General features: G+C 35.0%; 1 protein-coding gene across 1 annotated transcript in view; it reads right to left on the reverse strand.

Moving 5' to 3' along the window:
- The window catches only part of LOC120625902 (putative uncharacterized protein DDB_G0286901), a 266693-nt gene that overhangs the window by 45021 nt on the left and 203230 nt on the right, over window positions 1-18442 (reverse strand). Inside the window, exons 4-5 of the mRNA XM_039893168.1 lie at window positions 16116-16213; window positions 6856-7016 (exon numbers count right to left, since the gene is read on the reverse strand). Coding sequence (XP_039749102.1) covers window positions 6856-7016; window positions 16116-16213 — 259 coding nt within the window. The remainder of the gene's footprint in view (window positions 1-6855; window positions 7017-16115; window positions 16214-18442) is intronic.

Consider the following 18442-nt stretch of genomic DNA (forward strand, 5'->3'; position numbering starts at 1 on the left):
TGTTTGCGGGTGGTTAAAGAAAAAGTTAGCAAGAGAAAATAAGCCTATATTATAAGAACAAGTTGTTTAGTTTGTCTCGGAGTTTGAGTAAGCATGTTCCACTACAAATCTCGAAGTCCTGAATGCGATTCCTGGGTGGCCCATTTTTTGTTAGTGATAGGGTTGAACTTCTCATTACCAAGTTTTTTTTTTACTTTATTAATTTTATTGAATAAACGTAGTCTGGGTAGATAAATCTGAATCCTTTGGGTAAGTATATAGGTATGAAGTTTCATTATCATCATATTTACAATCAATGTCACACTGTTGGGCACAGGCCTCCTCTCTCATAACACAGGGAAGTAGAGCGTGAATCCATTACGCCAATTATCACCAATAACCGACCTGCCAATGTACATTGGCATAATGTACATTGGCAGGTCGGTTATTGGTGATAAATATTGTGAGTTCTCACATAATATAACTTTAAGCCAGTATATAGCTTTAAAGAAATCGTCCACTAGATCTTACACCGAAACTGTAAGTACAAAAATAAAAAATAAAATATTTTTTAATTTTCTGTACTTTCAAGTTGAGCTGATACGATGTGTCCTTTAGTTTCTATTCCTAATCAATCTATTCTTAGTCATATTACCATCTAATAAATATTCTATTTATGCAACTTGGCTTCCTTGCCAACCGGACATCGACTTCTTTAAATTAGCGAAGGGTTTGATTTTATATTTGTGTATTTTTTTTGCAGTTGCCCACTTCAGTTCTCATTTTTGACGATTTTTTTCTTTCCTTATACAACGTGTAACTGAGTAATTAAATACTGTTCAAGGGTACATAAGTATATTTCATAAGGAATTAAAAGGTATCACCATGTAAAAATATTAAATCAAAAGAATCATGTTTATTTTTTCATACAAAACTAAGTCAAAACATTTTAACTTATGACAACCCTATTGATGATGAAAAACCTACTCGCGCATAGTACCTTCGCTACGCAACGCGTAACTTTCCTATAGATGAAATAAGTGACAGGAGTCATTTGATTTTAATTTTGCATGCGATGTTCGGGTTGTATCTGATTTTTTTCAGTTCAACAACTCAAAAACAGCGTTTCGGTTGCACAGATGCGTTTCGTTTTGTCTCAGAGACGCGCAACAGAACTTAATATCAATTTCATAAACTTAACGTAACAAATAGAAAATTTATCGAATATGTATAACAAAATAAATAAACCTATCCATTCACCATATATCTACCTACCATTTTTAAACGTATGTTTGGTTTATTAAATTATTCATGTATTTACTATTTTGAAAAGTAAATACATAAATTTTGGGGCGGCTACAAAGGCTGGCAGACTGTGTTTACCCTGAAGCACAATGTGGTTTTCGTTCTCGCCGTTCCACAATAGACATAGTTTTCACCGTTCGCCAGTTGCAGAAGAAATTCCGTGAGCAAAGGACCCCTCTGCTTGTTGCATTTGTTGACTTGAATAAAGCCTTCAATTCAATAAGCAGAGCGGGATTATTCACTGCACTTGAGCGTATTGGATGCCCACCAAAACTTCTTCGTTTTATCATGTCTTTTCACGAAGGCACAAATGGAGTTGTCGTCTTTAACGGTATTACATCTGACGATATTGATTCCAAAGCAATTAAAATCATAATTCTTGCATCTAATTATTTGATAATACAGTCATGTTAATTGAACAAACTCAATCTATTATCTTTCGAAACAATATAAGTACATATCATAAAGCATTATACTTATTAGATTTGTAAACGTGCCTGCAATTCCTACATTTTGTAATCGCCATTGACCAATAATCGACTCTATCACTTTATTATGATCACTATAAATGCAATCAATCGACTAAGCGCCAATTCTTTGAAATTACAATATAATTTATAAAATTATTTGACATCACAATCTAAATCTAATTTATCATGCATTCATACGTATGAAACACTTATATTACTATCTTCGGATAGTAATTTAAAGGTATTTTGATGGATGAAGCGTTGTTGATCCTAGTGGCCTTAAACGGAATGCTATTAATATAGTAAGTCTCCAAATGACTTGTCAAAAACTACATTAAATATTGACGACTTATATTACTACAATGATTGACACAAAATTTTCCTATAAAAAGTGGTTCTTTCAAAATTATGTACTGATGCAAATAAGATATCAGTAATTTTAAAAGTAATATTAAATTGAGCTACGTGATAATTTTCAGCTCATGTAAGTCTACAGTAAACATGTCAGTTTTTTGTCTCTCTACAGTGTCGAAGAAAGACAAATATAAAAACGACTATATCAGCGATTATTACCAATATTTGGTGGTTGCAAGGACATGTAAATTTGACAATCATATTTTTTAATGGATAGATTGAGTGAAGCCATGAATAGTAAAGGCGATCCTAATGGGCGATAGAGACAGCTCAGTTATACTCGAAGTATACGTAATCGGACTAGAAATGTAGTTCTGTAGAAGAACCAAGTTAATTGTCGTTTGCTTAGAAAACTCAACGAGTTGCGAACTCAGAACTCGTTGGAATCCCAAGTCTCTCTGGTTGGAGGGTTCGGTTGCGATGTTACATAGAAACCGTTCGGGGTAGGGATTAATTAAAACTGTCATATCCTAAAAAGGTTACGCTGCTACCACCTTAGACTTTAACATCACCGCAATAAAGGTAAAGCAATAGCTAGTAGATGAATAAGAAAAAGTATCTGGAGTAGCCGAATTTGTGGATTCGTTTATCAATAAAATAGATTACAGAGAGCCGTTTGCACCAGCATTACAAGCCAGTCACAGTGTATGGAAATCCCTACTGAGGAAATAGTGACAGAAAAAAATACCAAGAGCGATAAAATGATGAGTTAGAAATAAATCATCTTATCTTAAGAACTATTAAAATTGGCAGATCTCAAGTTGACCATAATATGATGAATAAAAATATAGAAAGTTTTAAAAATGACAGTAAAATCTTCCAAAAAAGATTTACATAGGATTAACAGTAACCAGCCCATTTCTTAACTTAACACATTTGGCGTCCGTTGATTAAACTTCTAAAATATTTGAAAGCTATCTTGTGTATAATGTATGTTATTGTCATCTTCTGTTATAGGAGGGAGCAAACAATACATAGTGATGAACAAAAAGATTATAGAGCTCTGAGATCCTTACAAAAGGAAATCGTTAAATCATTAATAAAATGACAAATCTTAAGTTGGATGGGACGATAATAAAAATAGAAAGTTGTAAAAATTATATGAAACGGCACTAATATCAGATAAATTGATGGCATTTCAACTCACTTTTCTTACTTAACACATTTTATGACCGCTGATTTAAATTCTAAAATATTTCAAAGAAATCTTTGGTATACCTAATGTATATTTTCATGTTTGGTATGTCTATGTACATTGTAAACTTCTGAGGGAGAGGGAGAAACAACAAACATACGAGGGAGAGAAACATACAATGCTATTCGTTTGGCATGTAGCGCTAAACTGAGCTGGAACCATTTTTAATGTTGTGCTGCACATGACAAACGTTATCCTGGCGTTATGGGTTAAAAAAAAAAAATGCTTGACCCATGCCCTGCAGTGGGTCGGTAATGGGTTGATATGATGATGATGACGAAATATAACTTGCTTTTACGGTGAAGCAAGACATTGCATCGTAAGGAAACCTGCATGCCTCAGAGTTTTCCATAATGGTGTGTGGAGTCCACCAATCCGCACTAGGCCAGCGTGGTGGACTATGGCCTTAAACAATATTTATTTACTTGGCTTTATCTAGGAATTGAACCAAGGAACTCGTGCTCTCTAGTAACAAATTCTAAAAACTGAACGAATGAGGCAGTAATGTATGATGGATTTTACAAAAATATACAGCTTTCTCCATCAAATACTTTTTAAGAGATTTAAGAAGTGATGTTAGAAAAATGGCAGATTTAAAGATACATCTGAGTATAAATTAAGCTATTAAAATAAGTATAGAGGTCTGAAGACATTAGCATAGACGCCCACAAGCCAATTACCGCGGATTGTGTGTTAACACTGCAGTGCATTATCATATTAACGTATCTCTTGATTTTATCATTCAATAGCATATTATTAAAGTGAGTGTAAACCGACCTTCTACGCAATACGAGTGTAAACCTTTATGTTGTTAGTTTACATGCATTGTCTGGTTTATTTAAGCATATCATCAAATCACTCCAAAGATCATAAACATTATTTTTACAGCGGTGATAGCCCAGTGGGTAGGACTTCGATTTCACTTTCGGGTGCGGGAGGTGGGATTCGAACTCGGCCCGAGTTCGAATCCCAGCACCTCTAACTTTCCTAAGATATGTGCGTTTTAACCGATTAAAATATCACTTGCTTCAACGGTGAAGGGAAATATCGTGAGGAAACTACCTGAGAGTTTTCCATACGTGTGTGGAGTCCACCAATCCGCTCTGGGCCAGCGTGGTGGACTATGGCCTTAACCCCTACTCATTGTGGGAGGAGACCCGTGCCCTGTAGTGGGCCTGTAATTGGTTGGTATGATGATGATGATGAAATATATATGACTTTCTTTTACGGTGGAGAATGACATCGTTAGAAAGCCCGCATGCCTGAGAGTTCTCCATAACGTTCTCAAAGTTGAAGTCTACTATTTCAGACTGGGTCAGCGTGATTGACTACGGTCTAAACTCATGTCATTCTGTGAGACCTTTACCCTGTTCTGCATTGATAATGATTTCGTTTCGATGACCGCTTAACTGACTTCCTACTTAAAAAAAACAACTGAATGAATTTAAAATACGTCATTCATGATACAATCCAGCTACGTGACCTATTGCTGTTAAATAATGTATGATTAAGTATGATTTAATAATCCATTCAATTTAAATATTGTTTTGGTTCAAATTGTTCTGTTTGTGACCTCGATATAGATGCAATGTCAAATTTGACGACGAAATCGTAACTAATTTGCACGCACGATGCGTCTGACTCGTAATATAGCAATAATAATATTCCTAAAATGCTTAACTGTCCGGATAGCGGGCGGTAAACCTCGAGTTCTAATCCTTACTAATATTATAAATGCGAAAGTTTGTTTGTTTGTTCTTCCCTATTTAATGCCCTAACTAAGCAAACAATAAACTAGATTTTTGTAAAGAGTAAGTTGAAAGGACGCAGAGTTACATAGACTCTGGGATAAAAAGTATTTTATCTAAGGAAAACTAACGGTTCCCATGGGATTTTGTAAAAAAAGTTAATAAAACAGGACGCAAAAAGCAGGCTGCAGTTAGTTTTTTATATATATTTTTTCATTTCTCTACAAGTTCTTATTTTTTTGTATCCTTTATGTAATTTACATAAAGGATACAAAAAAACATTCTAAACATGGATTTAAACTTTGCGCTTATACATTCGAATAAGCGCAAAGTTTAAATCCAATTGCATTAGTACAAGTAAAGATAAACTGATATCTAAAATATGATACACATTGTTAAGAACATACAGAAACCGTGTAGACAACTAATATTGAAGCATAAAAAACCACTCCACTATAGTATGGTTTGTCGAACAAACGGTTAGTCACTTTATACCATTTAGCAGATGACAGTAACCATTTAACATCTAATGTTCTAAGTGTTTATCATATAAAATAGGCAAAAGTTTATGAGCTAGCAACATTTCGCGTGTGTAAAGTGAGACGTGGGCGAGCTTTTTCAGTTTTTTTTGGACACAATGCACTGCATACAATAATCGCTGAATGAGGATTCTGTATGTTATTAAGTCAATGATGTGATATCTATAATCCGGAGTATAAAATTTAACTGCTCTTTAACTCGGTGATAAAATCGACACTTGCGCCACTTACCTTGTTCGGAGCTCTCTGCAGTAAGTATTTGTTAACAAAATTGGAATTTAAAATGTTGTCGCATTGCACATTTGCTGTTGCATTTTTATGATCTTAATCTTAAACCTAGATATCCTAGTCACGACTTCTTAAACTAGGAAAAGTATACTTAACATCTAAGAATTAATTTACTGTGGGATAGTGTTAGCAAAAAATACTTACCCATCTCGTAGCTATAGTTTAAAGTATTGTCGAGTTTGACGCATTTAAAGTTAGGTAAGCGGTTATAGCCCAGTGGTTAGGACTTCGGATTCACTTTCGGGGCGCCGATTTCGAATCCCAGCACCCACCGCTATCTTCTCTAAGTTATGTGCGTTTTGAGTAATTAAATATCACTTGCTTTAACGGTGAAGAAAAACATCACGAGGGAAACTAAATGCCTGATAGTTTTTCATAATGTTCTCGAAGGTGTGTGGAGTCTATCAATCCGCACTGGGCCAGCGTGGTGGACTTCGGCCTAACCCTTCTTATTGTGGGAGGAGACCCATGAACAACATGACCAACAATAATGGGAAATAATAGGTATCAAATCTTTTTCATTTTTACCAGATAGAAAGCATTATAGGATGCTTGATATCATTGGGATACGCTTGCCAAGAAATAATAGGAAATGACTCGAAATTGCCGCTTTGCAAAATAAATGAACGTTGTTTAAAAGAGTTTTAAGGAAGAGCATTCCGTACAATCAGGCAGCCTCTCCTAATACTCTGGGAAAATTAAAAACCACTAGTGCGGAAAAATCCTCTGTAACAACTGCATTAAAAATGCCTTTTCATACTTGCTTTGAAAGGAACATTGTAGGAAATGCAGATACTAGACTAACGTTCCACACCTTAGCGGATCGTATCAGAAACAAATGAAAAACGCTTCTCCCGAAGTGATGGATCGATGAAAAAGGTGATGAACTTAAATTTATTAGACTCAATAGCTCTTACTCGGGTGTCACGATGAAGAATCCTCTGGATGTCTGGTAGATTTTTCGTTCCTGCATCAGTTGAGCGAGCGTGTCGTAGACTACCTCTTGAGAGGGTGTCTGCATCGAGGGGAACTTCGACGAGAGTGAGGTTCTTATACTTTCTAGTGTTGCGGATTGCCCCTGCAAAGATAGAGAAAATTGTTTATAGTGTGGCGGTCTCTACATTACCAAACTAGATGGCGCCACAAAGATCCTGCATCGCGCTTGCAATATTTTTATAAGTAATGGTCGGACCTCGGTCCCCGTATATTATAAGTATTTATGTATATTATTCATCAGTTAATTAGAACTTATAACACAAGCTAACGCTTACTGTGGTGCTAGATGGCGATGTGATGTGTGTATTGTCGTAGTATATTTCTTTTTATTCATTTAAGTTTTTGTAGTTGAAGCGTCTTACGAGGAAATAGCGGTAATAACCTAATGCTTTGGCTTCCCTTTGTCTGCACCGTGTTCAATCCCCGGCACGCATCCGTAACTTTCGGAGTTATGTGTGTTTTAAGCAATTAAATAGCACTTGTTTCAACGGTAAAAATAAACATCGTGAGGAAACCTACATGCCTCAGAGTCCTTATAATGTTTTCAAGAGCGTGTGAAGTTTACCAATCCGCACTTGGCCAGAGTAGACTACGGCCCTAACCCTTCTAGTTGATAATGATGAGATACCTCCACCAATAACTTAGGAAATAGGAAAACAGCGAACGTAGACACAGGTGTCTGTTAGTTTAGTTACTGTAAATGATGAAGTGTCTTAACCAATTCTTAATAGCGACAGCAGTTATTTTATCTGTTATCTCAATATCTGAATTTCAATATGTTATTTAAAGAAATCCACTCCAGTTTAATGCGCATATTCATCAATCAACGTAGATTTATTATCTAGATCTCCTTGGACACTGATATCCTACGACCTTCGGGTAAGAGAGGCGTATTTCAATTGAAAACTCAAGTTCTCGATAGCTATCATATCGGTACGTAATATGTAAATTAGTTTCCTGATAGTGCGAAATGAATAATGAGGTGTTCATAATTAATGTGACACTTGTATTAGCTACTTGGATTGTTTGATATGGACTTTATCCGCAACTTGATTTTTTATCAAGTTTTTTTATTTCATATTATTAACTAGTTGTTGCCCGCGACTTCGTCTGCGTTTTATTTTGTTTTTTGATGCGGCATTCAATTTTCCTTAAATGAGGGGTTTGCTTCTGTTCGCTAAAGAGTTCTGTCCTCTATCTCAAACCACATTTATCAGATCTACACAAAGTTTAGGCAAAATTAAACAAATATTATAACCTCTATGTACAAAACTAATTATTTAAATCGGTTATAATTTGTCGGAGTTATGTTGTAAAATCTTCAAACACTTTCATCCCCTCTCCCAAAGGAACCGAACTTAATGTCGGAATGAAAAGTATCCTATATTACTTCTAACACTTTCAGGAATATGGGTACAAAGTTTCATGGGGATCGGTTAAGTGGTTTTTGCGTGAAAGCGTAACAAACAAACTTACATTGACATTTATAATATTATTAGGGATAGGGATAGGGATAGTATTAAGTTAGTTTAATTCAACAGTTACACAGTAAATTTAAAAAAAATCAAATTTTTAAATGGTTAAAGCGCTCAGGCTGTGATTGCCAGAGAGTCGCAGGTTCACATCCTGAGTTATTCATATTGCTCAGCAAGTAGCGAAGCTGCAATGAAAGTGGGCGAGGCTAGCTTGGAGAATGGATAGTTATTAGAGTCCCAAGGTGCAGTATGTTTTTAGCCAACAATTTTTTTTTTTAAATATAAAGTTCAAGTTTTGTATATACTCGGCACTTTTTCCATAATTAAACCAGTTATCTCCGCGGTTTGCCTCATTATATCCAGATCCTTAATTAACTCTTGCAAGTCGTTAAGAATTTTCACTAAGTTTGTCTCTTTTTGTTAATAATTCTTTTATTTGTTTAAGTGTGTCTGCATCAATAACGAAATAAAGAAGATAAACTAACATACAGATATTAAAATTCGCGTTAAAAATTATATACATAGAAAAATAAAGGCAAGAATACTTCTATAATACAAGCTTTTTTATATGAATACCTTTTTTTACATCAATAGCATGGTTGATAAAAAATAAGTGCGTTTTTGTGGGTGCCCTTATCGAAATATCAGTTAAATAAATTTTATTCCAACACCTTCGATTAAGTGCGTCGTTTATCTAACTTGATGTAGTAACTTGAAGTTTGACTACATGCCCCGGTGAATTTCATAACACCTATTCCAAAAAATTTTCTTAAACTAGCCGTTTCTGAGCTTAAAAAACAGCATTTTTTTTTGTTTATGAAGAATTCCTTATTTATTTATTATTGTTCTATTCTATAAAGCCTCGTCGACTCGACTGCACATTCGTCTTAAATAGCAGATTAGGGACTGAAACACGAAAATAAAAAGAAACAACATCATCATGCTCGCAATGTAAGTATGCGAGAAAACATATTGTTGGTAGGTATATACACAGGTATATGGTGAGGTATATAATAATTTTTCAAAAATAATCGCCACACAATTTTACTGGAGTGCGATGAAAAAGTTATATTTTAATCTCTTTAATTCTGAAAAGTGTAGGTACAAGGAAAGACAACGTACGTGCAAATAATTAATGCAATTAGTCGCGATAATCAAAGGCTAATCTCATCTCACGATAAAGTCGATGCAAATTCCAGAGAAAGGTGGATAGGCGTATATCGATTGCATATTTAATCGATACAAGACCGGGACAAGTCCTAAATTGTCCGCCTTACTTATAGTTTGAGAGGCAGTTGTAAGATATGTGAATGTGGATTAACATTAACCATACAAATGGCTGTCTAATAAACTGAGAGATAAAAAAGGTAAAATAAAGTATTTAAATGAAAAATTTAAAACCACAGACTTTTAATATAGTGTACATTATTCTATTAGTTGAGCCCTTTCATTTGACATTCATATTCAGGGAGTTGTGAAAGAAATTTGTGCCTCCATTTTGTGGTTGCGACCATCTTCGATTGACCGACCAAACTGTAACGTTATTAATTATTTTTTTTAATTGATTGAATTATAAAAATGGAGTGAATATGGAGAAGTGTGAAACAGCAGTATATAGGGTAAGCTACAGATAAACACGTAAGAAGCAGGAGAGCTTTTTGTGACAGAGCATGTGCGGACTATCGCCATGCTTATTTCTGCCGGTAAGCAGCATTGTAACAACCCTGTGTTCGGCAGGGTGATTACGTATCTCGCGACAGCAATGCGACAGGCGTAAATCTTGCAATCACTGCTGTCAAACGTCACTTTTCCTACAATAAATAAACAAAAGTGACGTTTGACAGCAGTAATTGCAAGACTTACGCCTGTCGCATTGCTGTCGCGAGAAACGTAATCACCCTGCCGGTCTGAAGGGTGTAATTACGGGCACATGAGGCTTAACACCTACGCCTCAAATTAATGAACACAGGGCGGCATGTTGCAGGGCGTGTTCCTTGTGTGCCCTGTGAAGGAGCTAACAGCAAGTAACAAGGCATATGGGACAACGATACATGCGTACCATACTACTTAATATTATAAATGCAATAGTTTGTGAGGGTGGATGTATGTATGTATGTGTGTATGTAAGGATGTATCAACTAAAATAATGACAACTTACTAGCTCAGTATACCACGCAAATTAATAGTAGGTACATAGCTAGCCACGATGATTATGATGTTCATGTTTCACCAGATCTATTCTAGATTCTCGATTGACTCATATGCGAACGAAGTCGCGACGGTCCACTAGTAAAAAAAAAAAAAAAACACTTCGGTATGCGCTTGATAATTTACATATATGGAGATGTTGCAACCTTAGCTAGTGGTAAGTGATGAAGCATTCTAAAATGTTAACAAGCTAACGTTTTAAGGGTACGGCTGTAATTTTAAACACCAACTCAAATCGTTTTCTACGCGGCATCATACCGGATCGCTGAATCGCTTGATGGCATTGCGTTGCCACTTTATTCACAGCCATCTCTCGAACTATGAATTATCTGCCTTAGTTAGCGACAAACCGGTTGTGATTTACTTTGCACTGCCAAACCGCCCGTGTAAACGTTAAATTATCGGGGACTTTTATAATGCGCGCTAAACACACTCTTCGTGTCGCTTTCATGTCGCTAATAATATAGGTATCTACATAATTCATATTACTGACCTAATCCTCACGCCCCAAATGGTTGCCTGGAAGAAGGTTGATAAGGCCGCTTTTGTTGCACAAATTTAAATTGCTTGTACCTTTGTTATTTGTTTGATTTATATTTTATTTTTGTATGCCATAAAGTAGTTTTGATTGATTAAATGTCCCATTACTTTATAAATAACATTTCTTTTTTTGTATATTAAAAATTATTATGAATATTAAGCTTAATTTGCGATATGGTATGGTGTAATTTATAATTTCTTCAATACTCCACACCAAACAGATCTTCGGCAATGTACCTTCTACGCACGTTTCGCTCTGAAACTGGAGCATCCTCAGGAGATGTTGACTTTACGATGAATAATTGTTACTTAACCATTCATACTAAAAATTGGCAAACCAAGCAATTGGTCAACATTAAGTGGAAAACTATGGTCTATAAACAGAGAAAAAACTCCGTAGGGCATGCCAGGAGCAATGCCCACAAAATGCCACAGTGAGTCTACCTGAGGTGTAGGAAACCTCATGTGCCTATAATTACATCGCAACCACGCCCTTCAGGCCGTAACACAACAATGCTGTAGAATACAAAATTAATTACAAAATTTTAGTCGTGTTGTAAAATTAAAATAAATTTTTATTTATATACAGAAGACTATACAGGTTGAGCGAGCACTACTATAAACAGTCTACCCAGAGAGATTTTTTGCGAGAAATCTTTTAAATCATTTAAAAACAAGCTTAAAAAAGCATATTATAAACGCGCCACATTTTGTATTTTTGTGTTTGTTTTGTTTTTGTATCACACTAACTAGATAATATATTACCACTTATGTTAATTTTAATTTCTCATTAAGTGAAACTGTTTCTTTTAAGAATAAATGTCTTTAATCTTAAAACTAAGTCTTAGTTTTAGGATTAAAGATTTTTATTTTGAAAAAAATTCAAAGAAAAATTACGTTGTTTCCCTCTAAAATACTAAAATAACTAAACCTAATCTAAAATATTCACGATCTGTCATTTGTTTTGTTTAAATTCGATCCGTGGATAGACTGGCCGCACTCAAACAGTTTTGAGGCCAGTTTTCAAGCACAGTTGACACAGCATAGCGTCTCAAGTATAACCACGCTAACAAACCCGCAGGCAACTATATCTCCCAGTATATTATTACAGCCGATCAGCGTTAGAATTTAAATAACACCAACAAAATTGCATAAACTTTCCACACCGTTATTTCCTTGTTAAGATAATTCCAATTCAATATACAAATCGTGTGATCTAAACGTCTCATTATCCGGTTCAAATTTCCAGCCCACATTTGGTATTTAGAGTGAGACCTGCGGGACGGCGACATTCTATTGTTGAAGATTGCGATTCAGTTGCGAAAGGGTTTAGGGTCTTAGCACACTCGGTATTTACAAGTTTTGTTCAATCCTAGTAGACAATTTGTCGATCACAATCGCATAACTAGAAAATGTATTTCGAGTAAAGTCAAGGTTAAATAAGTTGGTATTATCTGGGTACTTAACCTCATCTACACCAACGGTGCGCTCTAGAGGTACTGTTTATTTCATTACAGCAGTGCTAGTACAGGCAGGAGACAAACATTATATCCCCCGATTATACCCCTGACAATAGATATAATTAACGTGCCCACCTGCTAAAGCACAGAAACAGGGATTAGGAGAAGTTTACCCCAGTTTATTATTATACATATATTATTTGGATATTATTTCCATTTGTATGCCAGTGCTCAGAGAGTTGATAAAGCTGTGGGAGAAGATAATTTGTATCCTTTCCCCGGGGAGAAATTTGTCTCTTGCTCATGCTAGCCGTGCTGGGATATATTACAGTTTCTGCGTGATCAAGAACTAGCCGCTAGCTAGTGATGAATGGCATTTCTATTAATAAAACTCAATGGCAATCGTTAAAGTATACATGGAGTATCAAGTGTGTAAGGAACCTAAAGTGGCTTGACAAATTTAGTAAATTATGCATCGGAATGCTGGTCTAAATTGTTTATTATAAAATGATTATTCAGTAATCGTATCGCACTTTAAGTTATAGCCCTCGGCTGGGGTATCGGCTGTTTTGTTGTGAAATTCAAGGGCTAATATTAAATTACATTCAGTGATTTTAGGGCTCACTCTATCTTTAGGTCTCTATCTAGCTCGAAAGTGGAAGTTATTTAAAGAATTGTAAAACATCAATAGCTTATTTATTTATTGACTAACCGAACTTAATTAGGCTATTGTAACGGGTTAAGTTTTACTTAAGATAAGCTGTAGGATAGTCAATCTATCTGAATGTTTAAAAACTATTGTTAAGAAATAATTTTCAATTGAAAATCAGCCCTTTTCGTAGGACTAAGTTTTACGGTTTGATAGTTTTTTTTTAATGATAAATCTGCCAAATTTATAATTATCGTAATTTAATAGAGTTGGTAAATGATTAAACTTTCGATAACCATATGTTAACACGCGCCAGATATGTTAGTAAATTTATCACATTTTTCACAAATGTGCAAAGTATTATTTCTTAATTTATTGAATAGTTTTCAAGAAATAATCCAAATTATATTTTACAACAAATATTCGTGTAGATATAAATACGGGAGCATTACGCTTTAGTCTTGTATTGATACTAAGCCGGTGCTAAGACATCTCCTGGTTTCATAATCGTTATCATTATGTAGTACGTACAGACACAATATGTTCACCACTTCAAATGGTAATTTTCAGAGATCAATGTATTACTGTTTCAGAATACAGGAGAATGCTCACAGGTATTCGACGCAAAATCGGCACAGATATCACAAACCAAGGCCCGTTATTTAGAGCTTTTATATTGAATAAATTCGGTTGTTTTGGGTGCAGCTACACTTATAACAGGATTTTTGCATACCGAATCCGATGCGAGCCTAATACCGGAATGATGACGGTTGGCCATGAAATGTGAAATAAAAATACCATTCCGGTTTCCAGTGTGCTAACCTGCCCTGCCGCATATTTTAGGCTATGGTCCAATTTTAAGTACACTTGGGCACTGATGATTATGTCAATATTTCCTAGGCCTCTTTGAAACAGCAATTCTGTTTTGGGTTGTTTATCTTTTATCTTTGGAGCAATTTTGGACACTCGATGAAGATGATTTATTGATGATTAAAATCTGGTAAGAGACTCAAAAGTTCAAATTGAACTCGTAACTGCGACAAAATCAAACTAACCTGGGATTTATTTCGTATGAGTCCAAAACGGACAATTAGTTTAAAATACCTACTAACCTGTTAAAACTACAAGCACGCGTTAAATCAAATTAACATATGTACATTTGTATCTGTCTACTACGTTCCAAACAGACAAAATGTCCAGAATGTATCTATGTATCAGATATCATATTGTATTTGCTTAGGTTACTTAAACAACAAATTAAAAAAATTCACAACATTTTGATGAAACCTGTAGAGTACAAACCTACGGCATAAAAGATTTTGATAAAAATCGGCCAAAAAGCTATTTCTTGGAAGTTTAAATATATTTTTTTAAATTGTAATAACTGATGGATCAGACAGGTGGCCCATCTTAAGTTAAGTGAAAAACCATTGTCTATAAACAGAGCAAACCTTCGCGATGCATACGAGGAGAACATCCTGGATCCTACTGGCCTGTGCCCCTCAACCTGACGCGTAGATGTTAAGCCTCATGAGCATTTATACAGGCAACCCTTCAAACCGGAAGATAACATTGAAATAATAGTGTTTGGTGTCGCAAAAAAGCATCGTTGTAGGTACTTTCCCGGACGAGCTCTGAAAAAAAAAAGCTCTGCAAAACCTGAGCAATAAGTACCTAGAAAATAATATAAACTATTTCCACATGTCACCAAAAATCTTCTTCAAAGTGTGATTATAAATTATATGCAAGAACGTATTGTTTGTCTGCTACTTGTACCATACGCGTTTTATCGTAGTTTTTTCATACACCATCCCTAAATAACGATGCTGTGAGGTCAGCTTTAGTATCCGCTGCATTAATGTTTGGTCATTCGCCATTTTGGAGTCCCATAGACTGCTTTATATTCATATAAAAGAGAGCAATAAAGTAGACATTGGCTGTGCATATAAAATCAGTCTGATTGTCTATTTTGTAAACATATTCGTTTCCTATTGTCCTGCGTAGATGCTTTATGAATATAGCTTAAGTACGCGGTCGATTTTTTAATTTCTGTTATGTAGCATATTAACTATATGTAGGTATATAACTTCAACTACACTGTGACCTGAACTACTCGTATACGCGCAATAAATGATTATTTTAATATATATTTTTTCGTTTTACATAGAAACACAAAAAATAAGTAGTATGGCAAAAAAAAATTGTTTGTTTTCCTCAGTTGCGCCTTTAATATCAATCTAATCCGGATTTACAATATATTTTGCATACCACTAAACTCGTTTGACCAATCAAGTTTAAAACATAAAAAGCTTTGATTAAACATCCAATGATAAAAATATGAAATTGTATGCCACTTTTTGTGTATCCAAATAAAATAAGTTCTTAGACCTTTAAAAAAAAAAGGTAAAGATAGCGACATAAATTTATACCATAAAAAAACTAGTTTGGGGAAAAAGTATTATCGCATTTTATATGAAACTCAAGATATTTTATTTCAAAGGTTATTTACATTTAATTAAAGTATATAACATGCGCCATGTTCGATGACTTTTTGAAGATAGTATCATGATCCCGTTTCTGAAGAAATTTTGGGATTTCTGATATTAGCTATAAAATCGGCCAAAAAAACATGTCTGTTATATAGGAGCGCCCTTAAATATTTATTCTATACCGTTTTTTTTATTCGTTACTATAGCGGCTACAGAATATATCATCTGTGAGAATTTCAACCGTGATAGTATCATGGTTTATGAGATACAGCAAAACAATCTATTCAGTTTTTTCATTTGAATATATTTTATTATAATACTACACAGTATCAGTGGTGTAATGTTAAGTTTGCTTTTTACCTGTGACGTGAGATCCATGATGCAGTCGCAGAGCGCTTCGGGAAGGGGCGTGAACTGGCCCTGGTACGCAGGCGTCACGATGCAGTCTTCTATGTCACCTGCCGACAAACACCAATTGATTTTATTAATACGTTTCAAACTTAATTTACAATTTGGAACAGGTAACCCATAATCTTTATATGGAACTTGCTTTTAAATGTGTACATAAATATTATACAAACTATACTTATATCCATAAAAATGTTTGGTAAGTTTTTTAAATAAAATTCTAAATTCATTTATTTTTAGTAGGTCCTACTATTTTTTTTAGCGTTTTTGGAAAGTCAAGTCTGCCTATTCGTCTAATTTACCTTTTTCATTATTTGATGAAGAACTATTTCACCCTTTATACACATTAAAACTCAATATCAATTACATTACATATAAACTTACATAGTATTAGGTTACTGCCATTATATTTATTTGTTTTTATTTTTTTTAAAATTTTTTTAGTTATCTCATTTTAAGGATGTTTTCTTTTTTTATGTTCTCATTGATATGTTTTTGTGTAGTTGTACATGATGTTTTTTATGTGTTGAGATTTTTAATTTTATATCACCTGCATACCCTATGCACGCCACTGACGCCATTGAGTAAGTTTTGGATAGCTTTCTAAGTAAGTATGAATACCAATCGAAAGCAATTAAAAGCGAAATCATATAGCAAACATCTGAGGTATCGAAACTTTGCTAGACAATAGACATGCTATCAACTAGAACTAAACCTAGTTATAACATCCGGCTGTGAGAACTTTGAAGGACCGAACTGAGTGAACTTAAATACTAGATCGTTGCAAACTAATGCCAACCCCTAAACTCTATACGATATGCTGTAACGATGCACGATGGTATCAAATGGTTATGGGTAGTTGATGTTAAGCTATTTATAATTAATATGGTAATAGTCTAGTGGTAAACACTTCGGTTTTACGTTCGGGGAGGCCCAGTTTGACTCCAGCACGCAACTCTAACTTTTTTATTTGCGTTTTAAGCAATGAAATATCACTTGCTTTGACAGTGAAAGAAACATATTGAGGAAACTTGCATGCCTGAGAGTTCTCCATAATGTTTTCAAGGGCATATGAAGTCTACCAATACGCACTTGGACTGCGTGGTGAACTGCGGCCTAAAACCTTATCATTTAGAAACCCGTGCTTTGTAGTGGGTTTTTGCAGCATCGTGTGTCTATGCTTGACTTCCAAAGACGGGTCTGGGCAGTAGATTATGTAATGATTCAACCGGCTACTTTAAAACTATTTCCACAAATGAATTCGTTCGCGCCGAAGCCAACCAATTTCAGTGTTTACTTTCATTAAGTTATCCATGTTGAAGCGCAATTTGAACTCATATCCCATAGCCGTGGGACCGGGGAGTTAGTGTTGTATCCATAAATTGCGATTACAATGCAGTCGCTGCGGAGTCAGCGCATTTTGGCAACGCGCCAAGCCACTGTGTCCCAAGGCATGTAAGATGGCGAATTCACGATATAACTTATACCATGAAGCAGTATAGACGAACTCCTTTATTCTGTGTCTGTAATCCATGCAATGAACTAATTGCTGTAAGCTTGTAGGAACTAAATGCGGCCCTAGTTGGCTGAATCTCGTAAAATGAAACATTTAAAGCCCATTTACTCGATTTTGAACTAAGCATAGAAAGTTTGTCAAGAATAAAGGTTCTCTTATCGATTTCATTTGCAAACAAGTGTTTGCGCTAAAGCTTGTATCTTGAATGCAATGCAGTTTTCTTCTCACTTGCATAACGCTTGCACGCTAGTGACATTTGTGCGGTTGTTTACAAGTTCAAATTTGGATTGAAATCCAATAAAAATAGCCGCAGCACGCACGAACCGCTCCATCCTTACCTAACCGTTCTATCCTTAGTAGGAATAAGTTTTGCACTCTCGCAACCTTAGGGTCGTTCTCGAGTATCGAAATTTTATGGTATCAAATTAAATTTAACCTTATTTCGCTGGCATTATAGTCGTTAATTCTGTTAGCTTAGCTTGGAGAAGAAGTGAGGATGTAATTGAGCTTTAACGCAAGGTCGATAACATAAATTTAACTCTTTCGGTGATTCGGTACACAAAAAAAATACTTTTAGATTGTGCTTATAAATCTTATATTAGGAGAACTGTTTGCGAATAAATGTGCTTGCGTAGCAAATGTTAGCACAATGAATCCTCGCGAACGAAAATCAAATCAAATGGTCCAAGTGAGTCAAGTCGAGTCAAATGAGTCAAGAGTCAATAACAGAAGAGATAGCTATTCAGGTGTTCAAACGATGCAT

This window comes from Pararge aegeria, chromosome 8, assembly GCF_905163445.1.
Source record: "Pararge aegeria chromosome 8, ilParAegt1.1, whole genome shotgun sequence".
NCBI classification, from domain to species: domain Eukaryota; kingdom Metazoa; phylum Arthropoda; class Insecta; order Lepidoptera; family Nymphalidae; genus Pararge; species Pararge aegeria.